We start from the raw sequence: 21940 nt of genomic DNA on the forward strand, positions 1-21940 counted from the left end.
AACTCACCGAAGTACCATTCACGACCACAGGAGGGAGCTCGACAACAGAATTCACAACAGTGGTGTTCCATTACTTTAATGTCCTGGTGAAACCACTCACCTTGTTCATCACTTACATCCCCAAGATTTTGAGGGAAAAAATCTAAATATGAATGCAAATAGTGCATTTTCAGAGACATGAGACATCCAAGAACGGATATGCATTTAGCAGATCTCAACACCGTCAACATATTCTGGAGAGCTTTGTTTTCCAAAGAAGTTTTCACAGCTCCACTTTAAACTTTTCCAAGATCTCAATTCCTTATCATTTAGAGTTCATTCAAACACATCATCTCTCATAGCTCTATGATCCCAGGAGCAACAAATACCCCTTCTTTCACTTTTGCTGGTGAAATGCTTTAGAATTTCCATGAAATGTACTGGAACCCTGGTGATTTTGTCTTTGCCATGGCTTTCACAAAGTTTTTAATCCATCCCAACTTTATATGTAGTAGAGAAAGAAAGATTATTGTTGGAGCAACTAAAGGATTATGCTGAACATTGTCTCTATCTGGAGCATAGGTGTTTCTCTGTCCCCAATCACGACAAATGTAATGCTCTACTGTATTTCTACTGTCACATAAACACAAGAAGCAACAATAATTTGTGAAAACTCCTTGCATTTCCATTTGCAGACCAATCACTTTCAAATCTCCACAGATATTCCGATACTTATATCATATAGCATCCAAAACAACTGACAGATTTTCATAACTTTCCTTTAGATGACATGAGTGCGCAATAGGGATTGATGGTTTCATATTTCCATTGTGAAGCAACAATGCTTTCAAACTTCTCTGGGTTGAGTCAGTAAACAATCACCAATCTTTAACAAAATAGTCTTGATTCAGTGCTTCAAAGAGGCCATTCACATTGTTACAGTACACCATTGGTTCATCAGCTGTGAAAAATTGTGTTAAAGTGTTACTTCTGTTGTGGTAATAACATACTTTGACATCATCATGAAGAAGATTCGTCTCTTTCAACCGAGATGCAAGAAGTTCAGCTTTACCTTTTGACAATTGAAGGTCTCTGATAAGATCATTTATTTCATGTTGAGTAAAGCGATCTGGCTGCTCGGCTGCTCCATCAGGCAAATACTCATTTTGACTTGAGATCTCCATGTTTTCGCCAGTAGCCTCAGCTCCATAGGCTTCCTATTCTACTTTATTTTCATCCAATCCAGACAACGGTGGTACAGGAACTGGCAAGATACAATCATGTGGAACTGGCCTAATTGCAGATTCAAGTTCAGGGTAATTAATCTTATGTTTGTTCTTAGTAGAAAAGCCTTTCAGTTTGACAAAACAAAAGCAGCACTATGATTTTTTGCGTTCTCTCCAAATCATAGGAACAGCAAATGGCATAGCCACTTTCCTCATATTCAACCAGTCACGAAGACCATTTGAACAACTTGGGCAAATCATATGAGGGGCCCAGCTTTTGTCTTGATCACCAAGTGGACACTTAAAGTACATCTGGTACATATTTTCAATATCATGAGTGATTGGCCTTTTGGTGTAAAAGAACCACACACATAGCAGAATCTGTTCGGATGATTGATACACTGTCGGGGCATTTTTCTCCTTTAAATCAGATCAAACAGTAGTGTAAATTCAGTTCAATGGTGGTGACAAACTAAAAAAAAATGCAATGAGCCGACCGACTATATGTAGATATTTCCCCAGAGATGACAGAGGCAGCTTGTATTTAGAACTGATTTTACTGGAGGTAATCTGGTGGATAACTATATACAGTTCTGAGGTAAATGGGTCAGCCTATTCCTTACAGATGAACATTTGCAGACAGGCAGTTTCTCAGTGTGATATTGGCTGCTTTCAGGTTCATTCTCACTGAGCTGTTTTCTTCCCTCTGAGGCGACTTGCACTTCCAGAATTGCAGTGAAAATCCTCTCACAATGGCGCCTGTCCGCTGTCTTCCCTTCTATCTCCCTGTGGCAGGGCTCAGTTCCCTGTAGAGGCCTGCCTTCTGTCAGAGTCTCACATACCAGTCCTTGCGGCCATCACCATCCTTTTCTGAGTGACTCAAACCTATTGCCTCATAACAGTTAGCTGTTAGCTGTGACTTTCCAAACAGCAGTCATTGGTTGACTGCACTGTCAATACTCCTTCCCATAAAACTCATTAAAACCTTTACTGATGTTGTCCCTATAAGAAAATTCACAATTAAGTAAGACAAGCAAAAAAATGGGAATAACATGAGGAAAAACTACTACATTGAAGATGCAGAAATAATGTAATAACAAAAATACTTCTATCTCAGAAACTTTATGTGATAGAGCAAAACTAAGCATATTTTTGGAATCAGCACATCAAACTCCATAAAACAGACATATTACCTTTGCTGAGGATTTTTTTTTTGTGTTGACCAGTGTAATTAGAGTAAAATTAAACAATATAGAATTAAAGGCATTGGTCCTTTAAAAAATGGATTGAAATTGAAAGACTTACTGCAAAAACTCCAACCAAGGATCCCGACCTTCTATTCTGAATTTTTTAAATAGAATAGTGCACATACACGTGCCCTACTTTTGCACATATTATCCATGTTTAACAACCTCTAAAAAGGGCTCCATATCCATACAGATTAGACTAATGTTGGCCGAACCTGCCGATATTATTATTTATTATTATTATGCTTTGCTTCTATGACCCCATCTTATTTCGCAGAACTTTGCATACATTATCATTGCTGTTCCCAATGGGGCTCATAATCTAAATTCCCTTCCATCACATCTTTGGAGACTGGTAGGAAACCGGAGTACCCGGAGCAAACACAGGTAGAACATACAAAGTCCTTGAAGATGTTGTTCTTGGTGGTATTTGAACCCAGGACCCCAACACTGCAGAGCAGCAAGGCTAATGAGGCACTGTGCTGCTCTAATATCCCTATATCGATGGGTTCAGATGTCAGTCTAATGTATGATGTCAATTGTGCATGTCCAAATTTGGACACAGGTATGCTAGACCGATCAAGCAGTCACATGTATGACAAAGGCAAATGAGATGGCTATTGACTGACAGATAAGCTGAAGCATCATTTAGTCGACAGTCATCTAATGAGCTTGGCCAACTTTTGGTCCATAGGCTTCGTATTAAATCTTAGCTTCATGTAACTAAAACTCTTCCAAAACTGGCTACTCAGAACTCGCCATCCAGTGATTGGTGGGTGCCCTGTGGTGGGACCCACTAACGTGATCGTTTATAATTTTATCAGTTATCATGTTGACATAAACACTAAACAGAAACAATAGGTGATTTTCTGACAGTACAATAACTTTAATAAAAGACATCACTATTGTACTCTGTGATATAAGTGAGAATAGTAACACAATACACAAGGATATGGCTTTGTATACAGCTCTTCTAACACTTCTTAGTTGTGTCCAAACTTCTGGTAATATTGAGCAGAAACTCACAACCCTTCATGGCCACATCTGTAGTCAGATTGCAATATCTCACAGGTTGTGCCCATGTAGTTCTAAGGAAACGAGCACTGATTACACTTTACAACAATGATCTTATCATAAACTGCGAGATATCACACTCTAGATAGGGTCTTGGGATCCCTTTCAATATCCCAAAATACTGTAAAACAGAATTTTCGTTATGACTATTGCTAGAAAAATCTGGTCCTCTACAGGCAGTTTAAGAAGAGGTTTCTTTAATTATATTAAAGAGGTATTCCAGAAAGTCTTTATTAAGTGGACAACAATTTTATTCTTAAGTAAGATAGATACATTTCTGGTATTCTTTAAATTTATGTCATACTTTTAATAATTGAAAAGAATGCAGAGTTGAGATAAAAGCGAGATCGTCTAAAAGTCTATTACTCCTAAATTATAATTCTGATAAGTCAATGTCAGCATTTTGCAATTAATTTAGCAAGAAGAGCAGATGATTGAAAGGTGATCAGTAAAGGTTTGATGACTCTTATTCAATATTTTTTTAATAGCTCTCTGTTAAAAATGTTCATAATTATTCTAAGCTGATGGCAGCTACACACCTGCTGTCTTCTATTTTTAGGATTATTTTAGGTGATACATCATATTTTGCAAACTGAAAAACTAAAGGTCACATAAAATCAGAGATACCCTTGTTGCTCTCAGTTAAAACGCAAGAAATGAAAGAGACATTTTAAAATTTAGGTAGAAGGGAGTTCTGTAGCCTAAAATACTTATTAATCTTATTTCAATTGCATAATAAATTAAATAAGAGCATTCATAATACATAAGAGATATGGAAACTTGCAATTGATAATGTTTGCATCATTATCTACTTGGCACATTGGGGGTTAAATAATTTATTCAGGTGAACCACAATGAGATGTATAATTTCAACTCTATAGTAAATCATGCCTCTGTTCTCTGAAAACAGGCACCCCTACTATAATTCAAATTAATGTAGATGATCTACTCAGTTAAATAAGGTATTACCATTATATGGCTCTCCATCACATTTCTATGCAGAAAAGTATATCATGGTAAATTAAAGCAACTAATATTAGTGCAAAAAAGGCAAAAGTGTTGCTCATTCCCAATTATCTGCTTGACTAAATGGGTCCTTAGACTTTTATGATCCCCTGATCTCCTACCATGTGCTTCCAAATTACAGAGAGGCTTTTTTTGAAGATTAATAGTCATGATTTGGATTCATGGCATGCATCAATGCACCGTTCGACTTTTTTGATCCCAAGATCTGCTACCATGTGCTTCCAATTTACAGAGAGGTTTTTTTGAAGATTCATAGTCATTATTTGGATTCATGGCTTGTATCAATGGGTCCTTAGACTTCTATTGTCACGAAGTGACTGTCTTAGCGTGACCTGACCCAACAAGGAGATGTCACAAAACAACGAAACACACAAGGGTACACCGGGACACTTTAACAACGGTGGTCCTTGACAATAGGGAATGCGGAATTGGACACCTCCTGCACTCACCTGAGGATGTGCCCTGCTCTTACTATCATCCTTATACTGGTTCTTTCACCCCGTCGCCGAGTAGGATTCCTAATCCCTCACTTGCCCTGTGCCTATCCTTAAGTAGTGATCTGGCAGGTGAGAGCACTGGTCCCACCGCTGCACTAATACCACACCGGGGAAAGGTACTGACAACAAAGGGACAAAGCAACAATAAACACCACACTTAGCTTTCTCTGCTGCAATGCCCTGCATAGCAGAGTAAGGCACCAGATATCAGTATTCAGCTGAAGAACCACAGCACTCAGCAAGCTCCTGTCTCCAGCTAGGTTCATCTCCAAAAGAACCTGTATAACCAACAGTCAGCTGATACATCAGGTGACCTTTTGAAGGATAATAGGAGTGGTCACCAACCACATCAGCAGACTAAGCAGCAATGTAATTACACCAGCGGAAACCGGGGAAAAACTGCATTAATTCTTGATAGCCTGAAAGGAAAAAAGTTTTAATCTGAGAAGCCAGATCTTCCACAGATTCAAACATGGATCGTGACAGTACCCCCTTTAAATCAGGGGCCTCTGGACCCTCAACACCGGACCTCACCAGACAACAACCTATAGTAAGGATGCCTCAATCCACCATAGTTGACCTCATTTTTATGGCAAACGCGTTGTAATAGAAATGCCAACAACATAGGCTGCAGAGGTGCCTCAAATCTCCAGAACGCTGACCTGGGGAATGAGTTGTGTACATGCATAACTGGGGGTAACTCCAACTGAAAAGTCCCAAGGCTGAGAATGGCCGACCCTCAATATGGCTCAATCACCCTGGAACTCCACGTCCCAGTTGCACACTTTCACCTGATGTTTTTGGTGGACACCCATACGTACTCATTCACACACAGGTCCGGACCTGAACGTTTATTTCCATGCATACATTTGCCACAAGATGGTGAATTCTTTGAAGAATTGACAACAGATGAGTCCCCCTGTCACCACACTCACACCCCTACAATGCTCAGAGGGAACCACCACCCTCCCCTGACCCCTCCTCCTAAGGGGACTCTGACACTCAGGGTTAGCATGTGGTGAAGTTTAAGTGAAAATGGAGGAAATATATACTCCCTGATCGCCTCCCTCCACACGACCAGGGGGACGCAGCTTCTTAGGTGGTACAGGTATTTTGGTGCGAGCTGGGCAGATACCGTAGAAATAACCAGTCTGTCCACAGTAAAAACATGCCCCACACCATGGCAAACCGAAAGCAACCCCATTTAGAAACCAACTCCTCCCACCTGCATGGGTTCGTCCACCTGCTCAGGTGTGCCCCCCTCTCAAGCAAGGACTGCCAGGGGCACTTTTGCTGTATGTCTCTCCCTGAAGCGTCTATCTACCCAGATGGCAAGAGACATGGTGGCCTCCTATGATCTGGGGGTGGCGTACTGCACAAGAGTAACCTGCAAACTTGGAGACAGACCCTGCCTAAAATGGCTCCTAAGGGCAGGGTCATTCCACTGTTTGTCAGTGACCCATCTCCTGAACTCCGAGCAGTACTCCTCAGCCAGCCACCCCCCTTCTTGATTTTATGCAGTCGGGATTCCGCCTGGGAGATGCCATCAGGATCCCCATACACAAGTGCCAATGCTGCAAAAAACTCATCCACCGACCGTAAAGATGGAGAACCAGCTAGCAAGGAGAAAGCCCAGGATTGGGGATCTCCCTTAAGAAAGGAGATTATAATCCCCACGTGCTGTTCCTCACTCCCTGATGAACGAGGGCAGAGACTGAAGTACAATTTACAGGCTTCCTGAAAAACCAAAAATGTATCTCTCCCTCCAGAGAACCTGTCAGGAAGAGATATCTTGGGTTCTGGTTGAACTTTCAAATGGGCTGAAGCCCAAAACCCCACCAATTGCTGCAGCTGCTGTACCACCTCACCACGCAGCTCCTTAAACTCCTCGGTGAGGGTCTGAAGCAGTTGTGTATAGGCCTGCATTTGAGCCATGGCTCACCAGAAAAAATGGAAGGGTTGGTTATAATGTGACGAAGTGACTGTCCTAATGTGATCCAACCCGACGAGGACACGGTAACAAAACGGTGAAACACACAAGGGTACACCGGGGACACTTTAACAAAAGGACCTGTATAACCAACAGTCAGCTGATGCATCAGGTGACCTTTTGAAGGATGGCAGGAGTGGTCACCAACCACATCAGCAGACTAGGCAGCAATGTAATTACACCAGCGGCCACTGGGGAAAAACTGCATTAACCCCTGATAGCCTGAAAGGAAAAAAGTTTTAATCTGAGAGGACAGATCTGCAACAGATCCAAACATGCATCGTGACATCTATGATCCACTGATCTCCTACTATGTGCTTCCAATTTACAGAGAGGTTTTTTTGAAGATTCATAGTCATGATTTGGATTCATGGCTTGTGTCCATGGGCCATTAGACTGCTGTGATCCTCTGATCTCCTACCATGTGCTTCCAATTTACAGAGAGTTTTTTTTCTTGCAGATTCATAGTCAGGTTTCAGATTCATGGTAAACACATGCCATTTTCGAGGGCTATTCTCCATTAGATGATATGTATTTTGTCTCATGGAATGCATACAAGTTTTTAATATGGATCCATAGAAAATGGATTTAGATTTACCATATTCTTGCCTAAAAGACTTTTATAAGTCTTGAGCACTGTTGTGATGCTGTATTTTCATAGAAGATCAGTTCTTACTTATACTCTGAATATATTATACCTTGAAGTATATGCTGATAAATCATGTGGTGTACATGTACATAATGAGTGTTACTAAACTCTAAACACATTATCAAATAGGTTTCTTTATATAGTACAGATCATAAAATGTTTCACTTAGGCTTTTCTCCTTTTTTTCCCATTTTAGCCTGACAGACACAGAAAGGCCTCTGAGAGCTGCCTGTCAAAGAGCCCTAATCTTAATTAAAGCAACTGTGCACAACTCTACTGTAACTCTCAGTAAAAAATAGAAAATAAATATGGCTAGAATATTTTTTAGCTCTGACACCTAGTGACTTTTTAATATATATGATTTTTACAGCTGAGCTTCCATTCTATTAAAATGACTTAAACTGCAAAAAAGCTAATCAAATATTACAGAAGTACAAAGAGAGCAATGTTCTTGGGAGTATAAAGGATAGTTGAACACAATACCAACCCTTTAGGTGTAATAATGAGTTGTAGGCTAATCATGGATGCCGGTAATATAATTAGAGCCTTTTAGCCACCTGTGTTGTGCGCAGTGAATCATGTTCTTCTTACAATGGTTAGCATACTGATTTGTTGTGGTTGGCCATATTTCAAAACAGAGACAAAATAAATTACATTATTTTGCTGCCCAATTTCCATCAGAAGAATATTTTCTTCCAAGAATAAAAATCAAATCATAAATTTAATAATACACAACCAATTTGGTATATATTTTTGTAATTGTCTCCATTTGTGCCAGAAGTTTTTTAAAGTTAATTTATATTTTGGAGCTAAATGTTAAATAATTGAATTCAAGAAGCTAAGGTAGTTCTTAATCCATAACAATATAATTAAGAGAGTCAATACTGAAATTTCTACTTTTTATTCAATTACATGTTGTTTAAGGCTGGTTTTATATACAGTGTACTGCTGAAACACAGCACTTTTACATTAAAGTAAAAGTGAAAACAATGTACAACTATTTTGGTGATGCTGCTATTTGGGTGCATCTAAGGAGTTAAGTGGCCCAGATGGGAGGCTTTGGTGACCCTGGCTATAGGAACAGGAGCCAAACTGTCATTGCACAGCAGAGGACTCATTAGGCCACATTCACACGCTCCTTTTTGTCCCGCGGGTTTTCCCGCAGCGGATTTGATAAATCTGCAGGGCAAACCCGCTGCGGTTATCCCTGCAGATTTATCGCGGTTTGTCCTGCGGGTTCCGCTGCGGGTTCCGCTGCGGGATTTACCCCTACTATTGATGCTGCATATGCAGCAATACGCAGCATCAATAGTAGTGTTAAAAATAATAAAATCATGGTATACTCACCCTCCGACGTCCCGATCTCATGGGCGCTGCAGGCGGCGGTCCGGTTCCAAAGATGCTGTGCGACCAGGACCTTCGGTGACGTCACGGTCATGTGACCGCGACGTCACCGAAGGTCCTGGTCGCATAGCAAACCTGAGACCGGACGGCCGCGTGCAGCGCTGAGACTTCCGAGGGTGAGTATACATGATTTTTTATTTTAATTCTTTTTTTTTTAATACAAATATGGTTCCCGGGGCCTGGAGGAGAGTCTCCTCTCCTCCACCCCGGGTATAACCCGCACATTATCCGCATTACTTCCCGCATGGTGGGCACAGCCCCATGCGGGAAGTAAGCGGATCAGTGCATTTCTATGGGTGCAGAATCGCTGCGATTCTGCACAAAGAAGTGACATGGTCCTTCTTTTTTTCCGCAGCGATTCTGCGCGTTTTTTTTCGGGTTTTTCCGCATCATGTGCACTGCGGTTTCTGTTTTCCATAGGGTAACATTGTACTGTACCCTGCATGGAAAACAGCTGCGGACCCGCAGCGGCAAAATCGCCGCGGTTCCGCAGTAAAAACCGCATAGTGTGAACATGGCCTTACAGTCAGCACAGGACACTCATAAAAAGAGGGAAAACAAGCCAGCTCACTATTACATCATAGTGTTCATAGAAATATTACAAATGAAAATGTGAAGTTGAATCCAGTTCAAATGGAGTACAAGTTCCAAGCTTTAATGATGTACATTACCTTTCAAAAGTTATGGTCACTTAGAAATGTCCTTATTTTTTAAAGAAAATAAGTTTTTTTTTCCAATGAAGCTAACATTAAATGATTCAGAAATACACTCTATACATTGTTAATGTGGTAAATGACTATTTTAGCTGCAAATGCCTGGTTTGTAATGAAATACTTTCATAAATGTATAGAGGGCCCATTCCCAACAACCATCACTCCAGTGTTCTTATGGTACTTTATGTTTGCTAAATGCTAGCTGTGTAAGAAGGATAATGGATGGTTAGAATACTCTTGAGAAACCTTGGGCAAGTATGAGAGCACAGCTGAAAATGGGTATGAAAAGAACAACAAAGTGTTCCAGGAGGACAGCATCCAAAACATACATCGAAATTGGGGAACAAATGGTTCAATGACAATGAAGTAGAGGTGTTGGATTGATCCACACATTCCCTAAACCTCAACTCAATAGATCACTTGTGGATAGAACTGAAGAAAAAGTTATATACATATCCAAATGAGTCGACCAGTATGCGTCAACTTTGGAAACATGTAGAAGATACCTGGGATCAGATTTTGATTGAGACATATTTGATTTTGATCAACAGCATGCCTAGAAGGATTTAGTCAGTATTAAAAGCCAAAGGTCGATATACAAAATACTAACAAAATAAAATTTTTGATTTTTAGGAGCAATATAGTAAGAATGCAGTGACGTGACAATAATCTGCATAACTAATCATATGCTAAATAGTTGAAATCCAAATTTATGTATGAGACAGCCAGGATGATTGATTATAAAATTATGGTAGTCTAACGCTCAAAGCAGTAGTAGATGGTGAGATATGGAGCCTGAAAGACAAACATTCAAAACATTGTTATCCGTTAGCTTCGTCACTGCATATGCATCAAAAACGCATAGGTGTTGCATGCTGATCTTTGTATGATTTCTGGTGTCATCGTGATTTTAAATGCACATACTTAAAGTTTGGAACTTGTATTCTGTTTGCGCTAGATTAAACTTTACATTTTTACATGAGACTCAAGCAGTACTTATTAAATTGGGCTATAAGAAACAAGGAGCACAAGTATAAGTCACCTTAACATCCAGGTGTCTGAAGTTTATATACATTGATGATTTTATAAAAAAAATACTAAACTTACTATAAAGGCTCAGGTCATTTTCTGCTTTTTCCTTATGGTAGAGCAAAATCATTTGTATTTTTGTCATCCTGGTATATGGATACTGAATGCAATTGTACCCATAGATAAATAACGATATACCTTTACATAAACATTTTACTGGATCCTTAACATTCTTTTTCACTTAGCTCTCTTTATCTTGCGAAAGATAAATGCATAGTGATTGGGCTTAAAGGGAAAACGTCTTCAACATCTTGACATTGGCGGCAGCAAAGGTTCAACTTTAAAGCCCAGTTTTATAAGTGCACAACAGAGGTTATATGAAGGTAAATAACTAAATAAAAAGGAAGGTTTAATAATGTTGATATCATGGTGTGTGATCCATGTTTTCCATGTATTACAAGCAAATATAATGATTTATCTAGACAAAAGAAATGAGCAGCAAACTGTGCTACAGCACATCAGTATTCAAATTATTTACATATTAAAAACTAAAAAAACTATGGAAATGATTACAGAACATAAATACTTGCCTGTAATTGTTCTTCTAAAACAGCTGTAGCTTTATCTCCACTTGCTTCATCCACCACTACCACCATGTGAGTGAGTGAGTTAACTCTAACTTGTTCTTGCTCTAGGTCATCTTGTAAGGCCTAGATAAAGATAGAATACAAACAAAATGATCAAATTGTCCCTCCATTCTGCATGTGGAGTAAAGCTATTTACTGCTCAGGAAAATATATTTTTTTGCTCATACTACTGATATAGAGGGGTTAATTTTTCATCTATGTTCTATATTTCTTAATATTAACTAGTTAGTCTCATAGTCTTATATTTTAATATTTTCTTAAGGCTTCATATTTGGTCTAATAATTTTCCTGTTTCATATGCAATGATTTGAGAAAACTGTGTTTTATGGGTAGTATACATACTGAGAAAGACATAATAGCTTACAAAATTTCATAACATGTTTGTGAGAAAAGGGCAGCAGATGGAAATTTTCCATAGTAACTACATTTGCCTGTAAATGGTATAAGAATCTTGCTCATATGGTAATAAGCGGAATTGTTTGTGGTCACAATGTTGTGCAGGGAGCTCTTTAGTTTCCTTAAGTTTTGTACTGTGACTGGTTAAATTAAGAAAAATTAAAGCAGGCTTCATTTTATGCTTTTCGACTCCATCTTGCTGTTTTGAGATAAATTCTATTGCTAGGTAAAAGTTCATAGCTGATATTAGACCTTGATTGTTCTAGTTTGAACAAGAGCATGAGACTGAAGGTGTATTGTTCTACAAGACCTTGACATACAGGCTGTTTTTGCATTCTTATAGGTTAAGAATTGTGAGCGTGCTCTTATGTTGATTGGTTGAAGTATAACTTGCTAAGATTATGAAAAGTGCAATAAAATAAACGGGGCTTAGAGATCTGCTCGATCCTCCTAAGTAGAGACACACCACACGTCTCCGTCTGGTCATTTTCAGTTGCTGGCAACGCTCTCTGGATCAATTTGAAAATCACTGAGTCAACCGTGAAGGGTCACTCCAGATCCTCCCTCAACAGCTTGGCACCCAACGTGGGGCCCCCAAATAGGAACGCTTCTGCCCCCCATAGGACAACAAGACAAAGGACCCTCGGACCGGACACAGGCACTGGAAATTGGGACTGATCATCCCCCACAACAACCACGGTAAGTTGACAGTTATACTGTTCAGACTGACCGATTGGTGTGGTTTCCTGTGTTTGTTTCTGCAAAGAGGATCTGAGGTTGTCCCCGATGGTGGGGTGATTTTTGGGTGGAATCATATAGAGGTGTAGTTCCGTCGGGGGCTCAGTGCTTGAACCGTACCTCATAAGGGAAGGACACCCCGGATTGACCAGTGATTGTAATTCTCTGTATAGTCAAAATATCCTGAAATCCTGATGACTGTTAGAATCAGGCGCCGTGAGGTGATGGAAGATTGGGTAGGATATGCAACTCAGGAATATATAGATATATATACAGTTAGGGCCAGAAATATTTGGACAGTGACACAATTTTCGCGAGTTGGGCTCTGCATGCCACCACATTGGATTTGAAATGAAACCTCTACAACAGAATTCAAGTGCAGATTGTAACGTTTAATTTGAAGGGTTGAACAAAAATATCTGATAGAAAATGTAGGAATTGTACACATTTCTTTACAAACACTCCACATTTTAGGAGGTCAAAAGTAATTGGACAAATAAACATAACCCAAACAAAATATTTTTATTTTCAATATTTTGTTGCAAATCCTTTGAAGGCAATCACTGCCTTAAGTCTGGAACCCATGGACATCACCAAACGCTGGGTTTCCTCCTTCTTAATGCTTTGCCAGGCCTTTACAGCCGCAGCCTTCAGGTCTTGCTTGTTTGTGGGTCTTTCCGTCTTAAGTCTGGATTTGAGCAAGTGAAATGCATGCTCAATTGGGTTTAGATCTGGAGATTGACTTGGCCATTGCAGAATGTTCCACTTTTTGGCACTCATGAACTCCTGGGTAGCTTTGGCTGTATGCTTGGGGTCATTGTCCATCTGTACTATGAAGCGCCGTCCAATCAACTTTGCAGCATTTGGCTGAATCTGGGCTGAAAGTATATCCCGGTACACTTCAGAATTCATCCGGCTACTCTTGTCTGCTCTTATGTCATCAATAAACACAAGTGACCCAGTGCCATTGAAAGCCATGCATGCCCATGCCATCACGTTGCCTCCACCATGTTTTACAGAGGATATGGTGTGCCTTGGATCATGTGCCGTTCCCTTTCTTCTCCAAACTTTTTTCTTCCCATCATTCTGGTACAGGTTGATCTTTGTCTCATCTGTCCATAGAATACTTTTCCAGAACTGAGCTGGCTTCTTGAGGTGTTTTTCTGCAAATTTAACTCTGGCCTGTCTATTTTTGGTATTGATGAATGGTTTGCATCTAGATGTGAACCCTTTGTATTTACTGTCATGGAGTCTTCTCTTTACTGTTGACTTTGCTACTCCAAGCATGTCTGCTATCTCTCTGATGGATTTTTTCTTTTTTTTCAGCCTCAGGATGTTCTGCTTCACCTCAATCGAGAGTTCCTTTGACCGCATGTTGTCTGCTCACAGCAACAGCTTCCAAATGCAAAACCACACACCTGGAATCCACCCCTGACCTTTTAACTACTTCATTGATTACAGGTTAACGAGGGAGACACCTTCAGAGTTAATTGCAGCCCTTAGAGTCCATTGTCCAATTACTTTTGGTCCCTTGAAAAAGAGGACGCTATGCATTACAGAGCTATGATTCCTAAACCCTTTCTCCGATTTGGATGTGGAAACTATCATATTGTAGCTGGGAGTGTGCACTTTCAGCCCATATTATATATATAATTGTATTTCTGAACATGTTTTTGTAAACAGCTAAAATAACAAAACTTGTGTCACTGTCCAAATATTTCTGGCCCTAACTGTATATATGTTACCAGAGGTGTCCAGAGGGATAGTCTGAGATGCCCTCCTCCTTTCACTGAGTACCGCATTGAATTTTGAGTTGTCCCAGTGGGGACAGACAGACCCGATGGAACAGACAGAAAGGCCGCTCCAGTACTGTGCACAACTGAAGTAAGGATATTTAGCTCTAAAGGAGAATCATGTTTCTGTGGACAAAAAAAAAAGAGTTTGGATTTGTGTGATGAAGGTTTTGTAGAAATTAATTAAGTCTGAGAACTGCTGCACTCTGTCATGCTGTGTGAAAGACACTAAATTTCTAAAATTCTGAAGGGAGGGGCAGTATAAGCAGCTGCGCGATTGCTTTTGAGTTTCTCCATTCTGTGTTGAGGAATGCTGTGAGTTCTTATCTCCGCTGAAGTCTCGGATGGGAGGTGGCATGTAGCTGCGCTCAAGATTCTCTGTATATTCTGTCCTTGGTATAGTACGCGCTGGGAGATCTGTGTTCTGCTTAAAGCAACAGTACTGTATTGATGTAGAAAGAAATATTGTAAGTTGAAGTTGGAAGTTGAAAGTAAATTATGGTGCCTAGTTTTTAAAGATATGTGATTTTCATTGTATAATAAAGCCCACTCCCACCTTTTTTTGTGGCAGCTTTAATATCCGGCCTTAAATCTGAATTGAAAGAGGCAATAATGTCAGTCAGACCTGACCTCGAGACTTCCACTCCGGATGATGCATTGAAATAGTAAAAAGGTTTCAGAAGAATTTAGCCTGCACTGCATCAGCAGGGAAGTCAAAGGTTAAACCAGTTAGCTACTCTAACTCCAGCCCCCACCCCAGCTACAAGGACGCAGCTCGTTCCTTATCAGACTCCAGACTCAACAACAGACAACAGATTCCAACTCCTGCCATCCTCTCCTACACAAAATCAGTTCCCTACTCCAATATCCCTTTTAACCCTATGTCTGGGAATATCACTCCCCAGCCCCACCGTGCCAATTCTCACTTCCAGTGCTGGTGCTGTAGCTGGCCCAGTCACTTTCAGAGAGATTGTCATACCCCTGCTGACAGATGCTACCTTCAGGTTCCCCCTTCCACCCGTAACCTGAATACTGGGAACTCTAGGGGATACTCTGGTTACAGACAGCCTCAAAATCCTGATAATTGCCCATACTGACGGGGTGGCCAACCAGGGTCTGCCATCACAATGTCCTCCACCAAACCTGTGACATGTTCATCAATCACGATTCCTGTCGGAGACACCCTTGTCATGTTTATGGTAGACACTGGGGCAGCCAATTCCATAATCAAGTCATCAGATGTACCTATGGATATTCCTATTCAATTCTCAGACCAAGAGCTTGTTTTAATAGGAGTAGATGGCAGACCCAATAAACATACTCTTACAAAACCCATCACTGTGGGACCCTTCCCTGAGGTCACGGCCCAGTTCGTAATCTCTCCCACATGTTCGGTAAATTAACTGGGGGCATATTTATTACCACAATTCCGCTCAAGAATACAATTCCAAGATGATGGTCAGATGGTTCTTACGTTACATTACCCTTATGCAGATGAACACAATGAGAAGATATGTATCCTACACGCCCTTCCCACAGTTATGATGGCCCTGATAGGCCCAGATCCACCCCCAATAATGCCTGAGGACCAGCGACTCACCCCATATCTCAGAAAGAGATACCACCCAAACTCTGGTCAAAAGCGCCAGATGATATAGGGAAAATGCCTGTAGAACCAGTAAAAGTGTTTCTTAAACCTGGTGCCCTTTTGCCAAAGTCCATCAGTATCCTTTGAAACATGATCAGGAGCGGGGCCTCAAGGGGAAAAATACAAACATTACTCGATAATGATGCCCTGGTACCCTGTGTTTCCTCATGTAACACGCCCTTGTTTCCCGTTAAGAAAAAGACCCCACCCGGCCAACCCCCCTGTGTACCGGCTGGTACAAGATCTACTGGCAGATAATGCAGCTACTGTTCTGGAAACTCCGGTGGTGCCTAATCCACATACTATTTTGTCCCAGATACCTCAGGATGCTGCTTGGTTCACAGTCATCGACCTTACCAATGCCTTCTTCAGCATTGCATTACACCCAGATTGCCAGTTTCTGTTTGCATTCACGTATCAGGGACGACAATAGACGTGGACAGTTATGCCACAAGGGGCCCAAAACAGTCCCAATCAGTTTGCAAAAAATATGGGCGAGTACCTTTTAACCTGGAAGTTAGATCACCCATATGTCTCGCTGCTTCAGTATGTGGATGATCTTTTGTTGTGTGCATAAACAGAGCAGGAAGCCATTGCTGCCACTGTTAGCCTCCTCAAGTATCTGGCAGATCTGAACTGGCGGGTTTCGGTCTTGAAACTTTAGTTCTGCCTTGGTCAAGTGATATTTTTGGGTCACTGTCTCCTTCAGGGTGTCAGACACCTCACAAAAGAAAGAAAAATAGCCATCAGCTCCCTTCCTTTTCCGAAAGATGAAACTGAACTCCAGCGTTTTCTTGGACTATGTATTTAATTTTTGTCAGTGGATACCAGATGCATCCCGCATAATGCAACCTCTCTACAATGCCCCAAAAGATGGTATAATGAACTATAAGGAAAGATCACCGGTTTGTATGGAAATCCTTTATCATGCCTTCTCTGAATTAAAGCGGCTTATTGCTTCCGCCCCTGCCTTGAGCATCCCGGACTATACTTGACCGTTCCATTTGTATGTGTCTGAGAATGAAGGACACGCAGCAGGGGTACTTACACAGTCGCATGGCAATAGGCAACAACCAGTGGGCTATTATTCGGCCCGCCTGAACCCCATGGTCCGGGCATCACCAAGTTGCATGAGGCAGTTCACGCCACTCACTCATTGCTTGACAAGACTGCAGACATAATTCTTCGACATGAGACGCACAGTTTTGCCCCGCATGATATTGCTGCAATACTGACACTCAAACAGCCAAGACATTTGACTGTAAAACGAAACTTGCAGCTGCAGTGTTCACTCCCTTTGCCTGACTACATCAAGTTGCTTCGCTGTTCTACAATCAACCCTGCTACTTTACTGCCAGTCCCCAAGAAAGATGGCAGTGGGGAGGATTACCTCCAACATGACTGTTCCCAACTCCTGACTGAAGAGACAGCTATTCCATCAAATGTCAGCGAAAATCCACTTCCAAATCCTGATCTGGTGTTATACACGGATGGTTCAAGATATGCTGATGAGTTTGGCAGATTCCGCAACGGATATGCTGTTACTACAGAAGACACTGTAGTGCACGCAGTTGTACTCCCTCCTTCACGGTGAGCACAAGAAGCAGAACTTCAGGCTTTGTCTACTGCATGTGTTCTGGCCAAAGACAGGTGGGCTAATATATACACGGACTTACAGTATGCATTTAGAATTGCTCATGATTTTGGAGCCCTATGGGCCAATCAAGGGTTTATTACTACCGCCGGGACTCCAGTAAAGGATGCTGAAGCTGTTAAAACCCTCATGGACTCGATCAAATTACCTACTCAGGTGGCTATTATCAAAGTTAAGGTGCACGGTCCCAGGAACAGTCCACAGATTTTGGTAACGCCTTTGCAGATATGCAAGCCAAAGCTGCTGCTCTCCTACCTGTTGAACTGACCATATCAGCTATGGTGACCACGATCTCAGAGTAAACAGTTACAAGAAAAACTGACTCTACAGGAACCTGATGATCTACGCAGGACTGAGGTTTTCTGTTGGACCCCGCGACACTGCCTAATGACGATGCAGAGAATGTCCCCTAAGAAGAAGTGAAGCAGTGGAAGGCTGATGGAGCACATATGGACAATGGTCTCTGGAAAAAGGACCAACTTCTGTGTCTCCCTAAGTGGATGTACCCTGCTATTGCCATGTGGGCACATGGGCCCAAACATAGAAGAAAAAACCAGGCCCTAGTCCTGGTACAAAAATTCTACTGGGCTCCAGCTATTTCTACAGTCCTGACAGCATGTACAGTGGGGCAAAAAAGTATTTAGTCAGTCAGCAATAGTGCAAGTTCCACCACTTAAAAAGATGAGAGGCGTCTGTAATTTACATCATAGGTAGACCTCAACTATGGGAGACAAACTGAGAAAAAAAATCCAGAAAATCACATTGTCTGTTTTTTTAACATTTTATTTGCATATTATGGTGGAAAATAAGTATTTGGTCAGAAACAAAATTTCATCTCAATACTTTGTAATATATCCTTTGTTGGCAATGACAGAGGTCAAACGTTTTCTGTAAGTCTTCACAAGGTTGCCACACACTGTTGTTGGTATGTTGGCCCATTCCTCCATGCAGATCTCCTCTAGAGCAGTGATGTTTTTGGCTTTTCGCTTGGCAACACGGACTTTCAACTCCCTCCAAAGGTTTTCTATAGGGTTGAGATCTGGAGACTGGCTAGGCCACTCCAGGACCTTGAAATGCTTCTTACGAAGCCACTCCTTCGTTGCCCTGGTGGTGTCATATGGAAGTCATATGCATATATGGTGTCCCAGAAGTTGTTGAAAGTCACCAAGTTCCGGCTTTTTCTTCTCATGTGTATCAGGAGATTCTGACAATGCTTGGATCCTCTGTAGCCCTCCACACTCTGTACCATCCACAATCTAGTGGGAAAAGTGAGAAGCTGAATGGCACACTGAAGGGACAATTGACCAAAATGATGCAGGAGACTATGGCTCCATGGCCAGAGCTCCTACCCTTTGTACTGTACCACATTCGTACTACCTCTATTGCCAAACATGGCCTGTCCCCTTATGAGATATTGTTTGGTACCAGGCTCCCAGTTGCAAATTTCCAGCCTCAGCAGTTATCAGAAGAGACTAACCATGCTGTTCAATATGTTATTCATCTTTATAAAAATCTTGCTAACACCCATGCTCTAGTTTCTTCTTCCCTTCCAGATTCAGCAGAAACCGGCACTTGTTATAACTTGAAGCCTTGTGATTTTATGGTCGTGAAAAGGCATGTCAAAAAACACAGACTAGAGCCCTTGTTATCAAGTCCTCCTCATCACTCCTACGTCAGTAAAGCTGGAAGGAAGATGGACGTGGATCCACACATCGCACTGCAAGCTGGTCACACAGACTAGTAGCAAATAAAGGGGCATAATGTTTTGGTTTTTCTCTTTGGGGAGACCACATGTAGTACAGATGGGTATAGCCAATAAAATTCATTTACCCTATGATTACACAAACATGGGATAAAGTGGTTAGGGCCACAGACTATCTAGATGATCAAATTTGGGCTATATTGGATATACTTAATACAACTGTTGCTGTCCAAAACCAACTTATCATAGTCACTAATCAACATACTGTAGTACTGGATTACTTAACAGCAGCACAGGGTGGTATGTTTGAGGTTATTGGACCCACTAGCTGTCATTATATAGATCCCAATAGCACTATGAAGTTAAAGTTAGTGGACATTCAAAGACTCAGAGATCAATATAATAAAGACAATGACCGTAATAAGGACAGTTGGTGGGCAGACACCTTCTCCTTTCTTAATCCAGCCAATTGCTTTAAGGGACTTGGGGGCTGGATAGCTGGAATCTTGCAAAGTTTGTTACACATCGCTGCCTTTATCTTTGTCATGCATTTAATACTAAAACTTGTTCTTTGGTGTATTTCTGTATGTATTAGGAAATTCTGCTCTGGGACAACTAATGATGATTCCAAAAGCATTGCCACCCCTGCTCTTCTCTACACCGATTTCACAAAGTTACCTGATGAAGATGCCATGGCTACCTTCAAAAGACCTCCTCCACCATCATCAAAAATTGTTATCTGTAAATTGTAGCATACAAGGGGACGGGTGCGTCACAACAGCCATGACTGGTGACATGGCACCAGTCATTTGAAGGCCGTACCCCTCGAGCTTATAGCTTGGGATAGTACCTTTGATGCTGCATATTAGTTAACAAAAACAGTAATTAGACCTACTGGTAATTGTATTTCCAGGAATATATCCTGACAGCACACTGGAGGACGTCCTTCTTATCCTTGATGGGACAGGAAACACGAGAGGTTAAAAGGACCCTCCCCCTACCACCCTTCAGTGCTTTTCCAAAGTAACAAATCTGGATGGATGCAAAAACAAAGGTTTATTCCAACAAAATAATCAATCATGCAAATGTTACATCACATGAGTATAAAGATCATACATTAGGGAGGGAACTAATAGTGTCAGGATGGATTCTTGGAAATACAATTACCAGTACGTCTAATTACTGTTTTCCAGGTCACCACCTGACAGCACACTGGAGAAATATCAAAGGAGACTGGTATTTAGGGTGGGACCACTGCTTGAAGTACCTTTCTACCGAAAACCAACTGAGGTGACACTACATCTAACTTATAGTGTTTAGAAAAGGTACTAAGGCTAGGCCATGATGCAGCCCTGCAGATCTGATCTGCCGTAGCCCCCCCTTTCTCTGCCCATGACGTGACCATGGCCCTAGATGAATGGGCTTTGACGTTGACCGGGGAATTCTGCCCTTTAGCTTTATAAGCTAAACTGATTGTGGATTTTATCCACCGTGTGATAGTTGCTTTAGACGCTTTTTTCCCTTTTTTTGGACCCCTGAACTGAACGAACAAATTGTTGTCCTGTCTCCAGGGTCTAGATAAATCAAGGTACCTGAGTACCGTGTCTCTTACGTCTAAGTTGTGGTAAAATCTTTCCTTTCGATTTTTAGGGAACTGGCAAAATGAAGGTAAAACAATCTCCTGATTCAGTATCTGAAACGACCTTAGGGAGAAAAGCCGGATCGAGTCTTAGTACTAATTTATCCTCGAAGATTTGTAAATACGGATTCTGTACCGATAGAGCCTGTAGTTCCCCCAATCTTTTTGCCGACGTGATCGCAACTAAAATGCGGTTTTAAGGGAGAGTTTGTTGATTTCACATAGGAAATTCAGAATCAAGTTCAGATCCCACGGCGGGACTGATCTTCTAATCAATGGTTTTAGTCTCTGGACTGCTCTGGAGAATCCACTAATCCTGGGATGGGCAGATAGGGAAGAATCGAAAAATACACTCAGGGCCGCTATTTGGACCCTTAATGTACTCAGTCTAAGACCTTTTTGAAACCCTGACTGCAAAAAGTCAAGAATTTTGGGGATATTTGGATGGTCAGTATCAACTGTCATTTCCCCACAAAACCCACAGAATCGTTTTCATATTTTTGTATAGATAGCCGATGTCACCGGCTTCCTGCTGGCTTGAAGGGTAGAAATGACGTAATCTGAAAGCCCTTTTGCCCTCAAGACCTTCCTTTCAGGATCCAGGCCGCCAGCTGAAGTGCTCCTGGATTCTGGTGTAGAACTGGACCCTGTAGAAGAAGATCCTGTCTTTCTGGTAACAGGAGGGGTATTTTCCACCGACAGTTTTCTTAACAAAGGAAACCAACTTAGTTTCGGCCAGTGAGGAGCTATGAGGATGACTTTGGCCTCGTCCTCGCAGATCTTCCTTGGTGTTCTCGGGATCATTGCTAGAGGAGGGAATGCGTACAGAAGACCGTGGTTCCAGGGTTGTGAGAAGGCATCGATCGCGGCTGGACTTTCCCAGGGGTTT

General features: G+C 41.4%; 1 protein-coding gene across 1 annotated transcript in view; it reads right to left on the reverse strand.

Annotated features, from left to right (window-relative positions):
• Positions 1-21940, reverse strand: part of DMD (dystrophin) — a 4179683-nt gene that overhangs the window by 2868897 nt on the left and 1288846 nt on the right. The window contains exon 13 of the mRNA XM_069757653.1: positions 11425-11544. Within this exon, the coding sequence (XP_069613754.1) occupies positions 11425-11544 (120 nt within the window). The remainder of the gene's footprint in view (positions 1-11424; positions 11545-21940) is intronic.

Source organism: Ranitomeya imitator, chromosome 3 (genome assembly GCF_032444005.1).
Source record: "Ranitomeya imitator isolate aRanImi1 chromosome 3, aRanImi1.pri, whole genome shotgun sequence".
Classification (NCBI taxonomy): Eukaryota; Metazoa; Chordata; class Amphibia; order Anura; family Dendrobatidae; genus Ranitomeya; species Ranitomeya imitator.